General features: G+C 35.8%; 1 protein-coding gene across 1 annotated transcript in view; it reads right to left on the reverse strand.

Moving 5' to 3' along the window:
- The window catches only part of TLK1 (tousled like kinase 1), a 72,931-nt gene that overhangs the window by 17,351 nt on the left and 36,959 nt on the right, over nucleotides 1-18,621 (reverse strand). Inside the window, exons 4-12 of the mRNA XM_082483549.1 lie at nucleotides 17,380-17,455; nucleotides 14,775-14,821; nucleotides 14,321-14,407; nucleotides 13,128-13,217; nucleotides 12,172-12,264; nucleotides 10,849-10,959; nucleotides 8,961-9,097; nucleotides 7,520-7,708; nucleotides 236-302 (exon numbers count right to left, since the gene is read on the reverse strand). Of these exons, the coding sequence (XP_082339675.1) occupies nucleotides 236-302; nucleotides 7,520-7,708; nucleotides 8,961-9,097; nucleotides 10,849-10,959; nucleotides 12,172-12,264; nucleotides 13,128-13,217; nucleotides 14,321-14,407; nucleotides 14,775-14,821; nucleotides 17,380-17,455 (897 nt within the window). The remainder of the gene's footprint in view (nucleotides 1-235; nucleotides 303-7,519; nucleotides 7,709-8,960; nucleotides 9,098-10,848; nucleotides 10,960-12,171; nucleotides 12,265-13,127; nucleotides 13,218-14,320; nucleotides 14,408-14,774; nucleotides 14,822-17,379; nucleotides 17,456-18,621) is intronic.

The raw sequence follows: 18,621 nt of genomic DNA on the forward strand, positions 1-18,621 counted from the left end.
TGTTACACTGGATGGACTCACTACTACTCCCCTGTACTCCCAGCATTTATAGTAAAGTAGTGCAAAAAACCCAACAGGAAAGCCAGTAGTAGGCATAAAATTGTACATCACTTTTAGTATCATGTTTTCTAATCAGATAGCTCTCAACAAGCCCTCTCCTTATTTTGACAGTACTAGTTTTTATGATTTTGGGCATGATAAAAAAAAAATATCGAGTAACAGACCATATACATACCTTTTTGAGATGTCCTAATCTAAGTTTGAAAATTTCTTCCTGTTCATGATACTCTGCTAGAGTCAAACTGAAAAACAAAACAAAACATATATGTAATTATAGCTTTTATATGGGTAAACAAAACAATAGCATTCTTACTTAAATACTACAGTAAATACAGTAAATGTTAATTATTTACTACCACAATACTAGAACTACATTTTTGAACCATATAAGTATCTTGGTTTGTAATTTCAGGGTGAAAATGTACTTACAGAATCCCTGTGTGTCTGGTATTCTGGAATATTAACTGCCTCTCCCACTGGACCATTTCTGTTCTCTCAGCCTGTTAGATTATCTGGGTGCATCCTGAATCATATCACCATCCCAATATTTTAGCTGTTGCTAACTCCACTGCTTGGTTCCCAACTCTAACACTTAATGAACCAAAGGATGGAGATCCAGAAACCAACCAGACAAGACTGATAACACTGGATTTTTGAGCTGTGATTTAAAGAACGTAGTGCAAAACCATACATCCCAAGTTCATTAACAGTACATTTTGCATGAGACGACAAATTCAGTTTTGAATTGGTATGCAACTCTTTTGCTTGTTCTCTTTCCAACTTACTTCAAGAAAAGATTCCTGAGTACAATTAATTCAGTGGTCCCTCACCATCCGTAGACTTGCTAGGATGCAAAGTCAGTTATCAACCAGAGAATCTAGACTGTTCACACGGATTAGTAACTAAGAAACCCATGAACTGACTGCTCGCAGTATCCATCGACAAATGAACAAAAAAGACACAGAAGACAAACCACCACAGAAAAGACACCAAAGTGACTTCAAGTTCCAGAGAAGAAACCATAGATGTATGATGAAGGGGAACAGGGCATGGGGAAGGAGAAAGAGGTATGGGCTCCTTGAAAGGATTCACACAAATTCCTATGAACAAATTACAAACATTTTATTGTTTTGCCTAGATCTACTATTTCTTGGATGATGCAAAGCTAAAACTAGTAGCATAACACATTTTCACAAAGTCCATATTTTTGCAAGTTCAATTATCAACTGTCCTGGGAAGGTAAGTTACACAAAGTGTTTAGAAGGCTATACATGCAGTTCGTATTGCAAGTCTAAGGAACTAGTGTCTTGACAATCACCAGTAGTTTCCCCAGAGGTGAGGGACACCAATTCAGATTTCTCTTACAGCAAATGCCAACTTTGATAAAATTTGCAGAAATGTAATAAACTGTAAGACTTCTTCCTCCCTTTTAAATTTGGACGAAGCTTGCCATAGTTTTCAGAATTCTAAACCCTGTATTTATTGGGTCTCAAAAGTTGTTAGTAAAGGAGTGCATCTTTTCAGGATAAAACCTGGTGGTTCTGAAGCTTTCATACAGCCCTTTCTTATTCCTGATTTCATAAATACTGAATATTGCTGCCCCTTTTCTGACTTGGCCAGGACAGAAGACTGAGTTGACTAGATATTCTCCATGAGTATTAGTGAAATTGCTGGATTCTTTTTTGACTACAGCACCTAAATTTCCAAGGACCTGGAAACAGCTTCACAAGACTGCAGTTATGTCACCAACCTTCTGGTCTCTAATGTATAGAAAATACTCAGATCAGGTGACAAAAGCACCCATGACCATATCTTGTAAGAATGAGAGAAGGAGGAGATCCTGTATTTTAAAAAGCATCATACAAAGCTACCCTGCACCTTTTTTTCCTACTGGAATTAAAAGTAGCCTTGTATTCCAGTCAGACATCCCCAAACACTCTGAAGGCAAGAGTGAGGAAATTTGCCTCTCCAAGAAAGGCAAAAGGTCCCTTAGTACCAAACATTGGGACGGAACGTTTATATTCTCTTCCTGGCAGAATCTCCTCTGGGTTTAGACAATTTAAGTTACATCTTAAAAGAAGCGGCATTAAAGCAAATGTGAAATAGGGTGTCTCAATAGATAGGAACGCTGGCAATGCATTCCCTGTACAGTTTAGACAACAGCAAGAAACCTACGAAAACATTGCTCTCATTTGTGCTCTGATGCATTTGCTAGACCTACCAAAGAGAGCAACAAGGCCATGCTAGACAACTCACGGCAGTATCCCTGACATTTTTTTAAATACTTGTACTCAAACAGCAAACTACCATGGATTAAGTTCTCAATTAAAAAAGGCAAAGGATCAATGCCAATGTGTATGAGGTTGAAAATTATTCTTTCCAGATTCTTGTCTGCAATATAAATTACAGGTTTGTGCATTTCCGGAAACGCAGACAGTAAAGTTTGTCTTTCTCAGAAAGAAGAATATTTTGGTGGCTTAGCAAAGCTGAACCACAAGTAAAACATACTGAAAATACGAAGTTTATGACATGAACTTCACTGAGAGCCCTAAAAACCATAGATCCCCTGAAAACCTAACATAATATAGGAAATCTGGTCCTTTTTATAAAACCTCAGCTATCTATGCAGAACTATGACAAAGTGCCTAGACAGCTCTAGCAAGTATTGCCTTCCAAAAAGTTCTTAAACAGCCCTCTTGAGCACAGAGTAAAAGTTAGAGGTCATATTGAAAACATTAAGATTCAAAGTCACTCTTTCCATATTTCCATGCTATATCCCAATAAATTGCTGTTTTCCATTTTTCTATTTCCTTACAAATCTAACTCTATTAGAGACACAGAATGATTCACAGCCATTTGAAACTGTCGTGACTGACCACCACATTTTGGAGGAAGGCATACAAACAGTTGAACTGTTCATAGACGTAGTCACTTTGGATTTTGTTCATTTACTTATGAATAACAAAACTTTACTCCCTCACATTCAGAAACATTTACTTTTTTTCTTTTTTTAGAAGTTGGAGTTTATTACTTTTTATCTATAAATATACTGTGCTTTATATTCATATTAAAATAGCATAGGACAAATAGCAATAAAACAATAGCAGTGTGCATGTCGTCTGTTTTCTGGCTATAGGCCACCACCCGGCTGCACAGGCTGAAAACATCCAGCCTAGAGACTGCTTCCCATCAGCCCATCGCTTCCCACCTGCATCCACACGCCGCCTTTTGCAGGGCAGCAGCACACTGGAGGCACCTTCTGAAAACAGAAGTCACCTACAAGACTCTATCATTTCCCACAGAAGAGGTTGCTCTCCATCACCTGAAACACGCGGGTCTCATGAGATGCCGAAGAAGAAACGTTGAGGAGCACAGGGGAGGGACACTGGCCAGATACAGGCTGCGGCCATCCACTAAATGAACTTAAGCTTGATAGTCAGGCTTGAGGTTAATCTGAGGAGCGTTGGGGAAGAAGGGTAGCTGGGAGTAGGTTGCATGAATTAATCTGGTAACAGTCTGGTCCTGACCGTGATCTTTTCCGCTCAAAATTACTGTGCAATAAATGCCGTATTTTAACTGTCTAAAGCCAAATGAACTATCACACACATTCAAATAACTCCTGAAATTTAAAAAAAAAAAGAGACTGGACATACTGCATGCATGTAGTTTAATTTTCCTGTGACGTGTCAGGCCATGGTGGTACCACCTTTACTTGTCGCTGGAAGAAAGTGGACAGTTTACCTGGTCTGAAAAGCTTGACTATCACCAATTTAAACATTTTTCTTAATTAGGAAAAATAGGCCTCCCAGTTGTTTAACAATGTTTTCATAGCCAAATTTCAAAGGCTTTGACACAGTATGCATGGGTAGACATAACCAATCTTCTTTGCGCTTCTTCCTCACAAGTTCAGACAAAACCTTCTATGATCAAAACACTCCTACTAGTGGGTACAGGCAAGACAAAAAAACCCAAATGGCCATGTGCTCCTTGGTTGTCATGACTATCAAGCCTGGCACATTTACAACCATCTCTCCTCCTACCTTTTCCCAGTTGAAAAATCATCCTGGATACACAGGCACAGCAGAATGCAGTCATGCCCCCAAACAGTCATACACACATCCAATACAAGGTTTTGTCTGCAATTTCTAAAGCACTCAATTTTTCGTCCAACCTTATTCTCACTCTAGTTCCTCGAATTTCTTCAAGAACAGGCAGACACTGACCAAGTCAAAGCCTTCTATGAGGTCTTTTCACCCATTGTTTCCACGTTTGCCTTAGAAAGAGACTGCCTCAGGAAAGGAGCTGTCTTTACTTGTCCTGTAAAGCCCAGAAGCACTGTTGGCACTTCAGCCTAAAGAGTTTCTGAAAGTATTTTTATTTGTTCCATACAGAACAGAATGCTCCCTCTAAATGATGCATTTGTTCAGCTACAGTAACAAAATCTGCCAGCTCCCTCTGCTCTCCTATTCCAAATTGCATGCAGGGACAAGGATGCATGCAGACTCCCATGGAGGAACTGGGAAGCAGAGGAAGAGGTGAGTGGGAAGTGAATACAACTGACAGGGCTGAAGCTGCACAGGAAGGACTACACCACCTCAACTAAGTAAAACGTTGCTCCTAGAAATAATTGTCTAGTTAAATAAGAGCTGCTTCCAAGAAGTGAGGACTAGCATTATAATCTCTGAAGTCTCCAAAGAATTTGGAATAGAGTTTTCAAACAGATTTCTCCAGGGCTAAGGCGGCAACCTCTGCTTCAAATAAATGTTTTTTTCTTTAAATGAATTTCAATTTATTCCTTTGATTTAAGACTAATAAAATTACTTTGTTCAGTAGAAAAGAGACCTCTCAAAATTGAAACTACTTCTTAGTTTTTGTTTGGGCCACAAAAAGAGAAAGAGTGATGGAAAACCAGGACAGTGTTTAGACTCATCTGTTGCATGTTATTTAAACACCAAACCCACCATTCACTCACAGGACACTGGCAGATGGCCACTTTTATACTAATAACTTCAGTGCAAGAATTTTGCTTTTAAATTCATGTCAGAGACCATAGTATATTCAGCTAAACTAAAACAATGCCTCAGGCAACACCTTCCATTCAAAACTTTCAAAACAGTTAACACCTGTTTTCAGAAAGGGCTTCAATAACACTCCTTGTTACAAAGCTATAGATCATTTTGTCTTGTCAATATCTGCAGCTGGAGACATTTTCTAAAGCAAACACCACAGTGGTAGAGACACTTGTTGCTAACAACTGCTAGTAAGTTGTCTGTTTGTTTAGAAAATATCTGCCTAATCACTTGCAAATATGTTGTACTGATTTACTACTGGTTTACTTCATTAATCTCAAGCAGCTCTTCATTTCCCCATGCCTCATATAAACAGAACATCTTCCATTTGGCTATACTAATTAAGATTATTACTTTTGAAGTAACATAGGAACAGTGATAAGCAGAATGTAATAGAAGGGAATCACATACAGCAGATGATACATTTACTCTAAAATGAAAGTGCACAATTAATTGTTTTACCAAGATACACAAAACATTTAATTCTATACTGAGAAGCAGAGAGGAGTCAACACATAATACTGCTATACAAAATTGTAACGAATCCTAAATACAAACATTTAAATAAACCTTTCAAGTAAAGGCCTAAGAGCATGATGTGGCTTAATGATTCTGTGATTTCAGGACATGCTACAAACCTTCTCAAAGGTCTGAAACAAAATTTATCATATAGGCAAGCAATCTCCTATCTAGATGATAAAATGATCAAATTAGTATACTTAAAGGCAAAACAGTTTTGATTCAGTAACAGCTTACATTTATGCTAGCATTAGATACAAAAGGGCAATTCTCATTGTTCTCTTGGCAATTCCATAACCAGCAAGCCATTTAACACATAACTGGTTAAGCCAAATGAAATGAAAATTTGAAAAGTTGATAGTAATTTGGAAATTATTTAAAACTGCATAACACCAGAAAATATTCAGAAGTCTATTATCAGGAATTCATCTCGTCCTACTAAATAATTAGAACATGTCTTCTGTATTTTTTCCCAAACGTGTATTTTATCACCTCCTAAAACAGCAATAAGATTATGGAAATTTAACATGAATAAAGACATGGCCAAAAGCTGGCAAATTAGAAATTATGTAATTTTTCAGGTCTTTTCCATTACTTAAATGTTACTTAATAACAAGAGGTATTACATTCAAACAAAAAGGTATTTTTAACAGGACTGTGATCATTACCATGCTATTCAGAAGTATTAATTATGTTCTAAGAAGAAGAGTAGGCACTAAGTATTACTAAAGAATCAATTTGAGTGATGACTCCTCAGCTCTCTACCAAAATACACAAGTAACACTAATCAAGATTTGCTTACATTGCCAGCCTTGCTACTGTATTTTCATGATATTTTTGTCACAGCCAAACAATTTCACAATGTGAACTTAAAGAATGATGCATTATGCAAAACATATGCAGCTGTCTTCCCACTGATGGTCCAAACGTACATATTTTGCCTATCTAACCAGATAATTTACTTAACCCCCACCCCCAGAGGCACAAATTACTACCTCCACAAGTGATAGGTGATAGTTGACTATATTCAACACACATAGCCTACTTCTGCAAAGTAACACAGATTAATTTGTTAGTCTTTTTAACCCTAGTTATTTACTTTTTATTTAAGCTGACTAGGAACAGATACACTATCAGCTGCAGCCTCTTAGCATCAAGGGCAATAACTAGTATCTCCAAGCAGCAACTTCTTAAAATACTCAAATTAAATGTCAAGAACTCATCTGTCTGTGCCTTGAATTATATAATTTCTGTCTGCAGAAAAAAAAAGTCACTTGGAAAATTGAGAACCTTTGATAGCTCTCAATTTTTATGTTTAAATGACAAAAAAAAAACCAACATTGTCAATATGTGAAACAGGATCAGTAGCTCTTGACAGTTCCTCTCAGCATCTAGCATTCAGAAGGGGGAAAAAAAAAAAGATTTCCAATTGTTTTTAGACATATGTTTTCAAATAGTAAAGGTTGAAAAAAGCTTTTCTTGTCAGCTACAGACTGTTATATGAAAATGAAACGATCTCTAACTAAAAAACAGGCTCCTAAGCCATTGTGGATCAAGAAAAGTTCAACAGGTATTAGATACATTACAAGAGTAGGAAACCAGAATAAGTACTCCTCTAGATCAGGAAAACACAAGGAACATTGCATAAACACAGAATGGGCTTTTCTCTGGTGACTTTACCAAAAATAAATTGGGCAACTGTATGACATCTTCATAGGCAGTGGTGCAAATTTCCCTAACATCAGCAAGTCCTCAGTGAGAATGTAGCTGCTGAATATACTGAGTGTCTTTTTATGCTGTTATTTGAATAGAACTCACACAGACAATATCTGAGAATTTATGTAAAAGACTGATTGAAATGTTAAACTTACAGCTGTGGTAAATTGGGTCTAACAAAGGGATCGTTTTCTGCCCCATTCACAGCTTTATTTTTCCTCTGCTTGGGTTCAGAATTGGCAGATGGTGCCTGAGAATTATTTGTAGTTGGAGGCTTTCGCTTGGCCAGGAGCTTTCTTTGCCTTTCAATGTCTTCCCTTTGTTGATTCACCCATTCTTGCTGCCTGTAAACCCCAAAAAAAGCTTTGTTAAAGTTTCACCATTTTGCATTTTTTAAAAGAACTATCTTTTTAAATGGTAAAGCATTAAGAAATTTTTAGAAAACCTACTGTGCTTGTGAAAATGTTTCCTAGGAAAGAGAATACCAATGTTCTTCATGAGGTGGAAACATTTTGGTGAAGTTTTGGCACAATTTACTTTTGAAATACATGATGGGATTTTTTGTTTTGGGGGTGTGGGGTGTGTTTTGTTTTTGAAAGGGTTACACATATTTCTGCACAGAAAACCAAAAAGTATCTGAGCTGGTGGTTACCTTCTTTTATACCATCAAAAGAAATGTAACAAAGTCAATAGAGACTACTTGACTTTTATCAGCCACATACTGAATTTGATCTGACTGCTCCCCAATAAATCATTAGTTTGGTTATATGGCAAAGAATTACAACTTTTATGCAAAAGACACATACAGGTTGTATTTAAGATTGTCTTAAAAAAAGCAATGCCCTAGGTAATCACATAATGCTAAGACTACATATTGCCCCTCAAAAACTAAAATCTTGGTGAATTACTTTTATATATATATATACACATATATATCTCCAAAAGACTGAGTCAGATTCATTACCAAAGAACATATTTTAAGGCACTGCATAATTATTTTACCATCTCCAATAGTCTCCCAGAGCCCTTTTCCTTGTCCCCATCTCCGCTGAAATACCTGTTGTAGCACTGCTTCTCTAGGTGGCTGCTCTCCCCCATCCACTTGCACTAGACCCTATTTGAGATTGCCAGATTTGTTGCTCCTCCTTCATGGCACTGAGGAGCTGGATGTCTGAAAAAGCTGCTTCAGTGATGGATGTGCAGGCAGCACCTATGTGACCAATGAGAACTTCACAGACCTCATCTGCCCCACTGATCACCAGTGATACATGGTTAGCTGCGTAAAAAATCCCTGATTTAGTTTCATAGCTCTTTCTACCAGCTGAGCTGAATAATTATGTGCTGCTCATTTAGTACATTCATGGTTTTCTAAGGATAGTTAAAATCAAGTGAAACCAAACTGTCTTTCAAAGACATTCAGCCTTAGCATTCTCTCAGTTGATTAAGGGAGTTCTGTACTGTATTCTCAGTCTTCAAAAGGCAAAGCAAAATAAAACGTCTGAAAAACTGCTCCAATCCTAGAACCTTAGTAATAAAAAAATCCACTAGAGGGAACTAACAATTAGTGAGAATTTTAAGAACATAGCATTTACTAACTTCACAAGATTTTGAAATGCAAAGCCATCTGTCCACTGTTCAGTAAATGAAGCACCATGACGAACTGTTGTAAAATGCCCCAGGCGTAATCTGTCTTGCATGCTCTTCTCTCTGCTTGCCAGCTTTTCCTGTGTGCTCTAAGAAAACAAAAAAAAATTCATATTCAGTAATACTAAAGTGTTCAAAAAGTCAGTAAAACAGTTTTTTTTCCTCCAACAACTTTTTAAGGGAGAAATAAAAGGAGAGCAGATGAAAATATCTTTTATTACTTTACTCCATTTATTCTAATTTCTGCAGAACTCAAACGTCTGCAGTTGGCAGAATTGGTACTAATGACGATTGGTGCGCCAAAAAAAATAATTTGAGTTTGACTCAGTTTTCCTATAAAGTTTGCTGTTCTTCATAATTAACAAAATATTTTTATCTGTAAATAAAGCAAAATGGGTAAGAGTATCAGCATTATACAGACACATAATTAAGATTAGTATAATAGACACGTACAGACATAAATAAGCCTGATTAGACATCAGAAAGAGTACACCTAAGATACTTAGCCTGGGAACTCCCTTGACAGAGCATCTATGTTACTACACGTACCAAACTGAGCTCAGGCATCTCTACGTGGGAATGCACTGCAGGTAGACTTAACTGCAATCAGATATCCACCTGCAGTAATAGAAGCAGATGCCCTTCTCAGAACCAGTCACTACTACCACAAGTATCCTTGGGATGTGATAAATGATTGAGTATGCTTAGCCTGCTTCAGCACAGGAAGAGTGAGCATTGTGAACATCGCTGATGGACAGAGGCTTCTCTAAGGGTTACAAATGCTTGCTTCTTAAGAAATGCCTATAGCCCAAAATCACACAGACACACAAGCCAAATGTGAGACATTGACAGAATCAAGGATCTTTGTGCAAACAGACTTCTGGACTGAAGAGGCAGCCTGCATGGCCTTTCACAAAAAATGGCCTATGTGACATTCTCAGTCTGAAGGTACCCACCTAGCACTATGCTGAACAGATCTGATGCCGTCTTTTCCCTGCATTCCCCTCATGCTGGAACTTAAAAAGGACTGCAATAACTTATTTATGGCATGCTACTCAGGAAACTCTCCCTAATCCTCTAACGGATCAGTTTGTGCCCCTGTATCTGACAGTAGCATCTAACAGCTAGTGTCAGGGAACAGACTTGGCTGTTTACCTTAAAACTTTTTTGTATCCTAATTTGTAATAAGCTGATTTTCTATTCGCTTTTTGTTAGTGTGTTGTGGTTTTTTTTTAAATAAGGCTATTTTAAAGAAGAGGGAGAGGAACAAGGTATCCTTGACTTTAAGAAATTGATGCAAGTTTAAACATACTTGGCATCAAATTTGAAATAAATATTCCTTTCATAGCAGTATGAAGGTAAATGATTACGTTCATTTCCTTGTTTCTATTAATTCGGAGCTAACATAGCATTCTAACATTTTACATCAATAATTATCTCGGCTGCTTAAGTGTCTCACGAAGAGATTTTATCCATCTCCTCCCTACAGCAGATTAGAGTGGATGAAAAAAAACCTGAACATAATCTTATTCTTAATGTTTTTCCAGAAAATTGGCCACATCCTAAATTCTTATCTTTTATGCTTTGCTGTATCTGAATTAATCCTGATGGGAAAACCTCCCTTAAATTAAAAGACACATTTTCCACAATTGGAAAAAGGCTCAACATTTTACTTTTGCCTATTCAGGCTTATAAAAACACTTACTGCCAGATAGAGAACAGGCACATGAAGTTTGAGTCTCAGAGACTAATGTGAAAAAGTTAAAGGAAGGAATCGTAATGGAGTTCTACAGCACCCTCACGGCTTTTATCACAAACATTTTAAAAGCAGTAAACTTACCTTTTCAATTAGAAGCTTCTTACTCATTGAAATACATTTGTTTAATCTTTCTTTATATTTTTCAAGTAGCTTTTGTTGTTCATCTATTTGTCTTCTAAGATCACAGTTAGCCTAACAAATATATACAAAATATGAAAAGATATAGCAAAACATTATTTTTATAATCAGCTGTCAAGAAAATAAAGGTATCTACCATCACATGACTGAAGTAAGAAACATACATAAACATATACAGGCAAAAATCACATTTCACAGACTTATCCCAATCTGTAGAAGGATTTCTTGCTTCCTTTTTTATTTCCTTTACACTGAGCTGCATTCTGCATTACAGAGCATTCAGCATATAAATAATATATAAAAAGTATTGCACCAATCACTTTTCCAGTCCTCCAGTGTTAAACAAAGTTTAATGTTCGCATTGGATCCTTTATATTTGATCACTGAAGTTAAGTAAAATCCTAATTTTTAATTTAAAAGGAAACAAAAAATTCACAACAATAAAAGTTTCAATTATCTGAGTAGAAAGATTAACAAGTTCCCTACGTTACAATTATATTTAATTTAACTCATTACTTTAAAAAAACCCAGCAATATTATTTTGTCTAAATGATTTTTTTTTCTTTTTTTCAAAAAAAAGGTTAGGTTTGTCTATCCCATACTGTTGAACATGTGCTAAAACAGTCTCCATGTCCCATTTTATAAGGTATGATTGCACGCGTTAATATGTATTTGTCTACATATAAACACTAAACAGACTACAACTTGTGAATACAGGTTTTTTGTTTCATATTTCATATTTCTAGATATCATCTTTCCAACATTTCTTCCAAGAGCACAAGCATTAAGATTTTTTTTCTGAAAACAGGTCTTAGAGCATAGTATAGCATAAGTTTCTTATTAAAAGTAGTTATTTATTGCCCATAGTAATTTGTGTCACAATCAGCTCCATTCTGAAACTGCCAACAGTTGTCCCACTGATAACTGCTATTCACAATTATATTATAAACTTGAGGAATTAATCAATTGCCTGCAAAACAGCATCATCTTTCTTTGTACCTTTAGAAAGTCTATAAACATATTTCATCGTTAACGAGTTGTAGCACAGAAGCTGAAAAATCCCCAACCTTATTCATTTCATTTTATAGACTTATCATATTTTCAGAAAAAAAATTACAAAAATTAAAAAAATCATTTCACCTTTTAATTTAGGTAACTCCAGGGTAATTTTTAAAAACAAGGATTATTCAAACATTTAAAGTATTTGCCTCAGATTCACTGCCTGTTGTTCTGGATAAATATCTTTACCCCATGTCTAACACTTACCCTGAGTAAGTCATCTATACGACCTTCTTTCTTTTCCAAGTCTTGATTTTTATTACTTTCTAGTGCAGCTAATTTCAGCATTGTGAGATCAGTCTAAAAAGAATATTTTTAAATATTTATCCTTTCTTTTAACAATTACAGCATTATTTTTCTCATGTTACGTAGAGAAATAAACTACTTTAAAACATTCAACAAGACCAGCATATCTTATTTTCCTGTGTTTTCAAAGTGACATGGCAGGTTCTTATTCAAAACTGCATTCCCTCTTCATGAGGATGACTGTGAACAGTTGGGAGAAACCACTTACACTTTTAAAAGATTTCATCATTAATCGAGAAGTTATTGCTCACAAAAAAGCACAAAAGCACATTAAACAAGGCAAGAATGTAAATGTCAGCTAATTACTTTAAATTCTCTGTATTTGGCCAACAGGTGAAGTAACCTTGTTCTGACTAACTTGTGAAACACAGAACAGACCACGTCAGAAATGGCAGACAGGACAAAACAGTTGCTTGCGGCTTTTAAAAGTCATAACAGAACTGTATCTTGATCATTTCGATTACCATCTCATTTTTCTTCTTCAATGTCAGATTTTAAATGCAATATGACAACAGCAGCTGTCACTTCAAATACTGCCTGAAAGAGCAGTCTCTACTTCCTAAGATCACACAACAGCTAAAATCTTGAGCAAAAGCCTACCAACAACATGGTCATCTAACTGCTCATGAAGTGCAATGTTGGAAGCAGAGCAGGTGCAGAATACAAAACTAATCAGAGAGATTTAAATTGTGAGCTGCGGAACTTAAAAGAAAAATGTTTTGGCAGACTGTAAAAAGCAAAGCTTTTGAAAGCCTTTAAGAGTTTAGAAGAAGTTGAAAGACAAAGAAACAAACATATCTATCAGTTTTTCCTACAGTCTGAAATGATACAGGCTAGCTCTACTCAAAAGTAGTTACCTGAGTAATTTTAAAAGATAACTGCTTTGGTTGCGTGATAGGGTGGTCCCCAAAAGCTAATGAAGTAGGAGAAGGACTATTCTGTCGAACCTGGAATGCAGAAAAACAGAGGATTTTAGATACAACTATAATATTCAGTCATGAACACAGCCTTGTTTACAACTCTTGGCAGGAAAATCATATAGAATAGAGAAACAGGGTATCTTTATTACAGAAGATACTAAGAGCACTGCATTGAGAGCTATCACTATGCTGTTGTATATCACTTGCAGTTTAGAAAGGATGCAATATGTTCTCTGAGAAAACTAAGATTGTCACTTTAGAGAAACACATTGAAAGATATAAGACAATACAAGACTGACATAAGGTGACGTCAGTCTCACACAGACTTATTTTTCTGATTCTAAGCTTTCACAACTTAAAAGAAAGTAACGCGAGTTATTTTTGGAGTGGTTACTTCTGATGGGAGAACCAGAAAGGGAAAGCTAGCACAAATCAGAACACAAATTCCGTTACTAAAACTTCCCAAACCCCTCTGCTGTCAATGAGACCATTTTCAAGCCAAATTCCACAATCTGTATTACATTCCATACTGTTAGCAAGAATAAGAGGCTGGATGAAGTTGAAAGTACATGGAATAAAAGCTGAGGTCTACCAGCAGAGAAAACAAATCCTTTCTGTAACTGTCAAAATCGGTTTGGCCATTCAGAATCACACTTGGGTATGACTAACACTGAAATTTAGCATATGAGGAGGAAAAAAAAATAATTAGCATGACCAATGAAAAGAATTTTAAAATGATACAGGCAAATTAGGTGTCAATTATTTAAAAACTTATGATTTATCAGAAACTGAGCTTTTAGAGTCCTGAGTTAGGGGGTCAGTTTCCTCATAAGTAACAAAAATCCACCCCTTTTTTGTGTGAGGCTTGTGAACAGATATCATTAGAACATTTTAACACTTATTCAACATTTTATGTAATTTTATTTTTAATTGTTTTCAAAAAAACATCCTAGTGTTAACAGAAAATTTTGGGTTTAATATTTGATTTTTTTTTTCCCCTGTTGAAAGGATTAATTCCTTCCCAGGATTCCCTCCTTTGAAAACTCTTCCCGTGAATATAGATCCTTTTCAATTATTCTACTTTAAAACTATGAACATATCTGCAGCAGTTATGAAGTTCACAAACTTACAGAAGAAGGAGCGGAATGTGAGTTCTGAGGAGATCGGATTGCAGGAGGTACGCCTCGCACTGGACTAGAGCCGTTTCCACCTTGGTACTGTAGGGAAGATATGGCCCTCCAATTAGTCAATCTTCTTATCAAAATACATTATACATCTACTGAATGATACAGCTTATCTGTACACAGAATTTGTAAATTAGATTGTATTATTTGCATTAGTGTAGCCTTTGGCCATTTAAAGAAAATGTGAAAGAAAATGTTTTTTATATTTTAGCTCATGCTGCACCAAGAGACCACTGCATCTCTACTTCAAGGTTTAATATTCATAAACTTACACAAAGAAAAAAAAAAGTATCCTCTCAAGAGGCCTGTTCATTACAAGCAAAACTTTTATAACATCCAAAAAAAGCTAAAATAGTATTTTAAAGCTAAAGTAAATTTTACAAACACACAAACCCCTTACCTCAAAATAGTCACTAATCTTGTGACCACGTCCCCCAATATTCTTTCCTGAAACAAATCCATTAATACATTAGAATTGATTAAATAACTTAATTATAGATGTGTGTTACATTTTCACCTATACAGTACTTATAGCAAAGTCTCACCACTTGTTAATTGGTTTTCTTTGATGTGCTAATATGTGATCTCCCCATGTAGATAATTAAGGGATTGGCCACAACAAAGAGATTTGCATATTCCATTCATTGAGAAATCAGAAATTAAGTCACACTTCAATTCCTAAAACAGATTAGTGTAGACTTAGCAGCAAGCCTAGACCTTTTCTAGATAACAGGAAACTCATTGCTCATCCTAAGGATCAAACCTTTAGCACTAAGTCCCCCCTCTTTTCAAGCACTAACTCAAAGTTCACCCACTTCCAACATACCAAAATTATATACTCCAGGTGAGTTACTGCACCCAAATGTTCAGCCCCAGCATTCCCTTAAATGCCAACAGCTGTGTGGGCACGGAGGATGACAAGTATTTCCATTCCCCCCAACCTGATTATGAAGAGGCTAACTCACAGGGTTAACTAGGGAGATAAAGAGCAGAATGAGAGTAGGATTTCTTTTATCTTAATCAGTATTGAGACTTCAGGAGCACCAATGTAAATTAACCTTTCTTCAACGTGAGTGCTTGACCTGCATATGACATTCTAGAGATCGTACCAATGCCATACCCAATGGCATAAATGCTTTCTTCTATTTGGCCACAAGATGACTGATAAATCTTTAGACTGTATTGGTCTCTTGTATAAGTCAGACTACCTGTTAGGAGGCATCTTGAAAACAGACTGTTGTTCAAAGCTATTTTCTTTATAGAAAGATTTGGGGTTTTTGTGATAAATTAGGAGATTATTACCCATAGGTCCAAAAAAGTAATTTTGGCCTTTTTAGCAAAGATTTACAAGCTTTTCTATTGCTTCAGCCCTGAAGAATTCTTTCTAGTCCAATACGCCTCTATATTGGCATTGCTGCATAACTTTGCAGCGGAAATATCACAAAGAAACACAAACATGTGGCAGCCCTTTTTGTGTAAAGACTTTTAACAGAAATATTTAGATAAAATAATTCAAAGACCTAGAACAGCACACAGATAATTCCTCCAGTAGTTATCCAGTTAGTGTACCTATCAATGATACTGCCCTCTAGCCAGTTCTTTACCCTATAATTCTGCTAGTGACTTCCGTCTTCATGCTTAATTGTCATAAATCGCTCTATCAAATTAAAATTTCCTTTCATCCAGACAAATGAGACAGACTGCATTCCTTTTCAGTATAGAAAAATCTATTCTATGTCATGTTACAGAACTCTGTGCTGAAGAAATATATCAAACTATTTTGGCACAGCCAATTATGAACAAATATACACTGATGTTTTCCCACTTTCCAATTACCTCCACATTCTGAACAATAGTTTTCTTCAACATTTATGGATTATTTTGCATATCACACAGTCAAAATCCTAGGTATGCAATGTACAAGACATGGATCTCTTGTTCCTTTTTTTCAATACAATAACAGTATTTGCTGTGCTTCAACTGTACTGTACCACTCCAATATACTGCAGTTTCCTAGGCCAGTTCCTTGAGAATACTGCAGTGCAGACTATTCAGTTTCACTGCTGCTGACAGCAAAACAGTAATTATAAGACATTATAATCAATGTTGTCTATGCCAGAAAGTTCCTAAAATTTCTATCATCTCTAATTTCAACTCTCGTTGGTAGCAGGAAGGATAGGCTACTAGAACAATGAAAGTAGGAAATTTCATTCAAGTTCTTTGAACAAAGCAGGTCTCTATGAAGCAACACTTACAAAGAAATTAATTTTAGCCAAACTACATAATACTTCTACTAATAGAATGTTGCATCATGAAGACTTCCAGATATGGAGCCCATTGATATGCATCTGAAGTGACACTTCCTAGCTCAGTTACAAACCAAAAAAAAAAGCTAATATAAATGTTATCAAAACTACTTCCTCTCCCTTTTTGATGAATTTTTGTTTTGAGGTTAAATTTCCACCATACCTCCCCCAAAAGTCACATTAAAGAGAAGAACAACAGAAGCTATGCTTTATAAATATTAAATTGGAAATCGGTCTCATCCTGATTTCCCCATCCCTCTAGAAAACTACACTGTACTATAATCCATAGAAAAGCAAAAATAAAATTCAGTTTTTAAATATATCCAAAAACCAAGCAATCAAATATTATAATCTGTAATCCCTTTTCCCCCTTACCTACTGAAGAGAAATACAAACCAGCATTTTGGATGAGAAGAACTGCTACAATTCTTAAAAAGTATACAGAGTTGTATCATAACTGCAAGTTACACATGCAGTAGCACACAATTCTTACGGGCAATTACCAGCCCAGTTGCCCATCCCTTTCAGTGACAAATGTGTGTGTGCGGAGAGGTATATGTAATTTATCATCCAAAACCCAACACCTGTCCTATGCAAGCAAAAATACAGAATTTTCAAGGCTAACACTCAAAACTTTGTGGATTATAAATTGATGAAATACATGCAGTAACTCTCTAATTCTTTTACATCTTAGTTTACCTTGGCTGCTTTCACTCTGAGTATCTGCTTTTCTTTTTCTTCCTCTGGAAGGTTCTGACTGTTTCTTCTCTGGAGTCTACAAACAATAAAAAGAACATGATCCAACAGCAGCTCTATTTATTTATATTATTGCTATATTATTGTGAAATAAATTTAAATCCTCATTCATAAAACACGATTTCACAATTCAGCAGGGACGTAACTTCAGATCGCAGTTAAAAGTAGATAGTATGATCCTTGGTCAATCAGATAAATACAAGCTGGAAGATATTTAAGAAAGTGAGAAATAGTTCTTAAATAATTTCCCAAGGGCAATTCTACCTATTAATTGTGAAGCAATTATAACTTTTCATCCGTCCTGGGGTTTATGGACACCCAATTTGGTTTCACTTACGGCTACTTTTTACTGAGATCGTCATATTATAGTTGTGGGTGTTTTAAAGCTCAATGAAATGAGCTTATTCTTGATGATGTTTTCTATACATTCCCACAGCATAAACGCAAGAGTTCTAGTACTTCAGTAGGAGGCCAATAATGTTACGCATTTTTGGAAGAGCAGATGTCATCTCCAAACTAATATAAATTGTAGTTTTCTAGAATCTGCTTAGGATTAAAAAAAAAGAAAAGAAAAAAAAAAGGAAAAAAAAAACCACAATTGCTGAAAATTTTAATATCTATCCACTTGGAAAGCATCATCATCCCCTCCCCGTTATATTTTATCACAAGAAAGTCAAAGGAAAACATCAGTAATAAGTGAAAAAACACAGGTCTGTAAAAAATTTATTTCAGCAATATTATGTATAGTTGCCTAGAAACTACAATTGGCATGTACAACACAGATATCAAGAAAGGGCTGTGATCAGAAGCATCTCTAAATTATATTTGCTCTCCCTTGATCTGAGGATTCAAACCAGTTAGTCTCCCCAGTGTAAGTTAAATTCAACAAACTGCTTTGGTTCAAGGAAAAGATACTGCAGCTGTGTGTGTATACAGCCTCCAAGCAGCCTCAAACCAGTAATTGGAGAAAGCACAGAAGCCATTACATGAACTCTGTCTTACAATCAAGAAATCAATGGTCCCTAATATCTGGGACTAAACTTGAAATCAGTGATAAGATGCTTCATTTTTTTTATAACATCATTTTGTCATTTCACTGTATTTGTCACTTTGTGCTCCAAGTATTCTTTCTCAACACAGCAAATGATATCAGAATTCAAGTTTCAACCTATCACTAAAAGTATT

The sequence above is a fragment of the Vanellus vanellus genome (genome assembly GCF_965231255.1).
Source record: "Vanellus vanellus genome assembly, chromosome: 5".
Taxonomy (NCBI): domain Eukaryota; kingdom Metazoa; phylum Chordata; class Aves; order Charadriiformes; family Charadriidae; genus Vanellus; species Vanellus vanellus.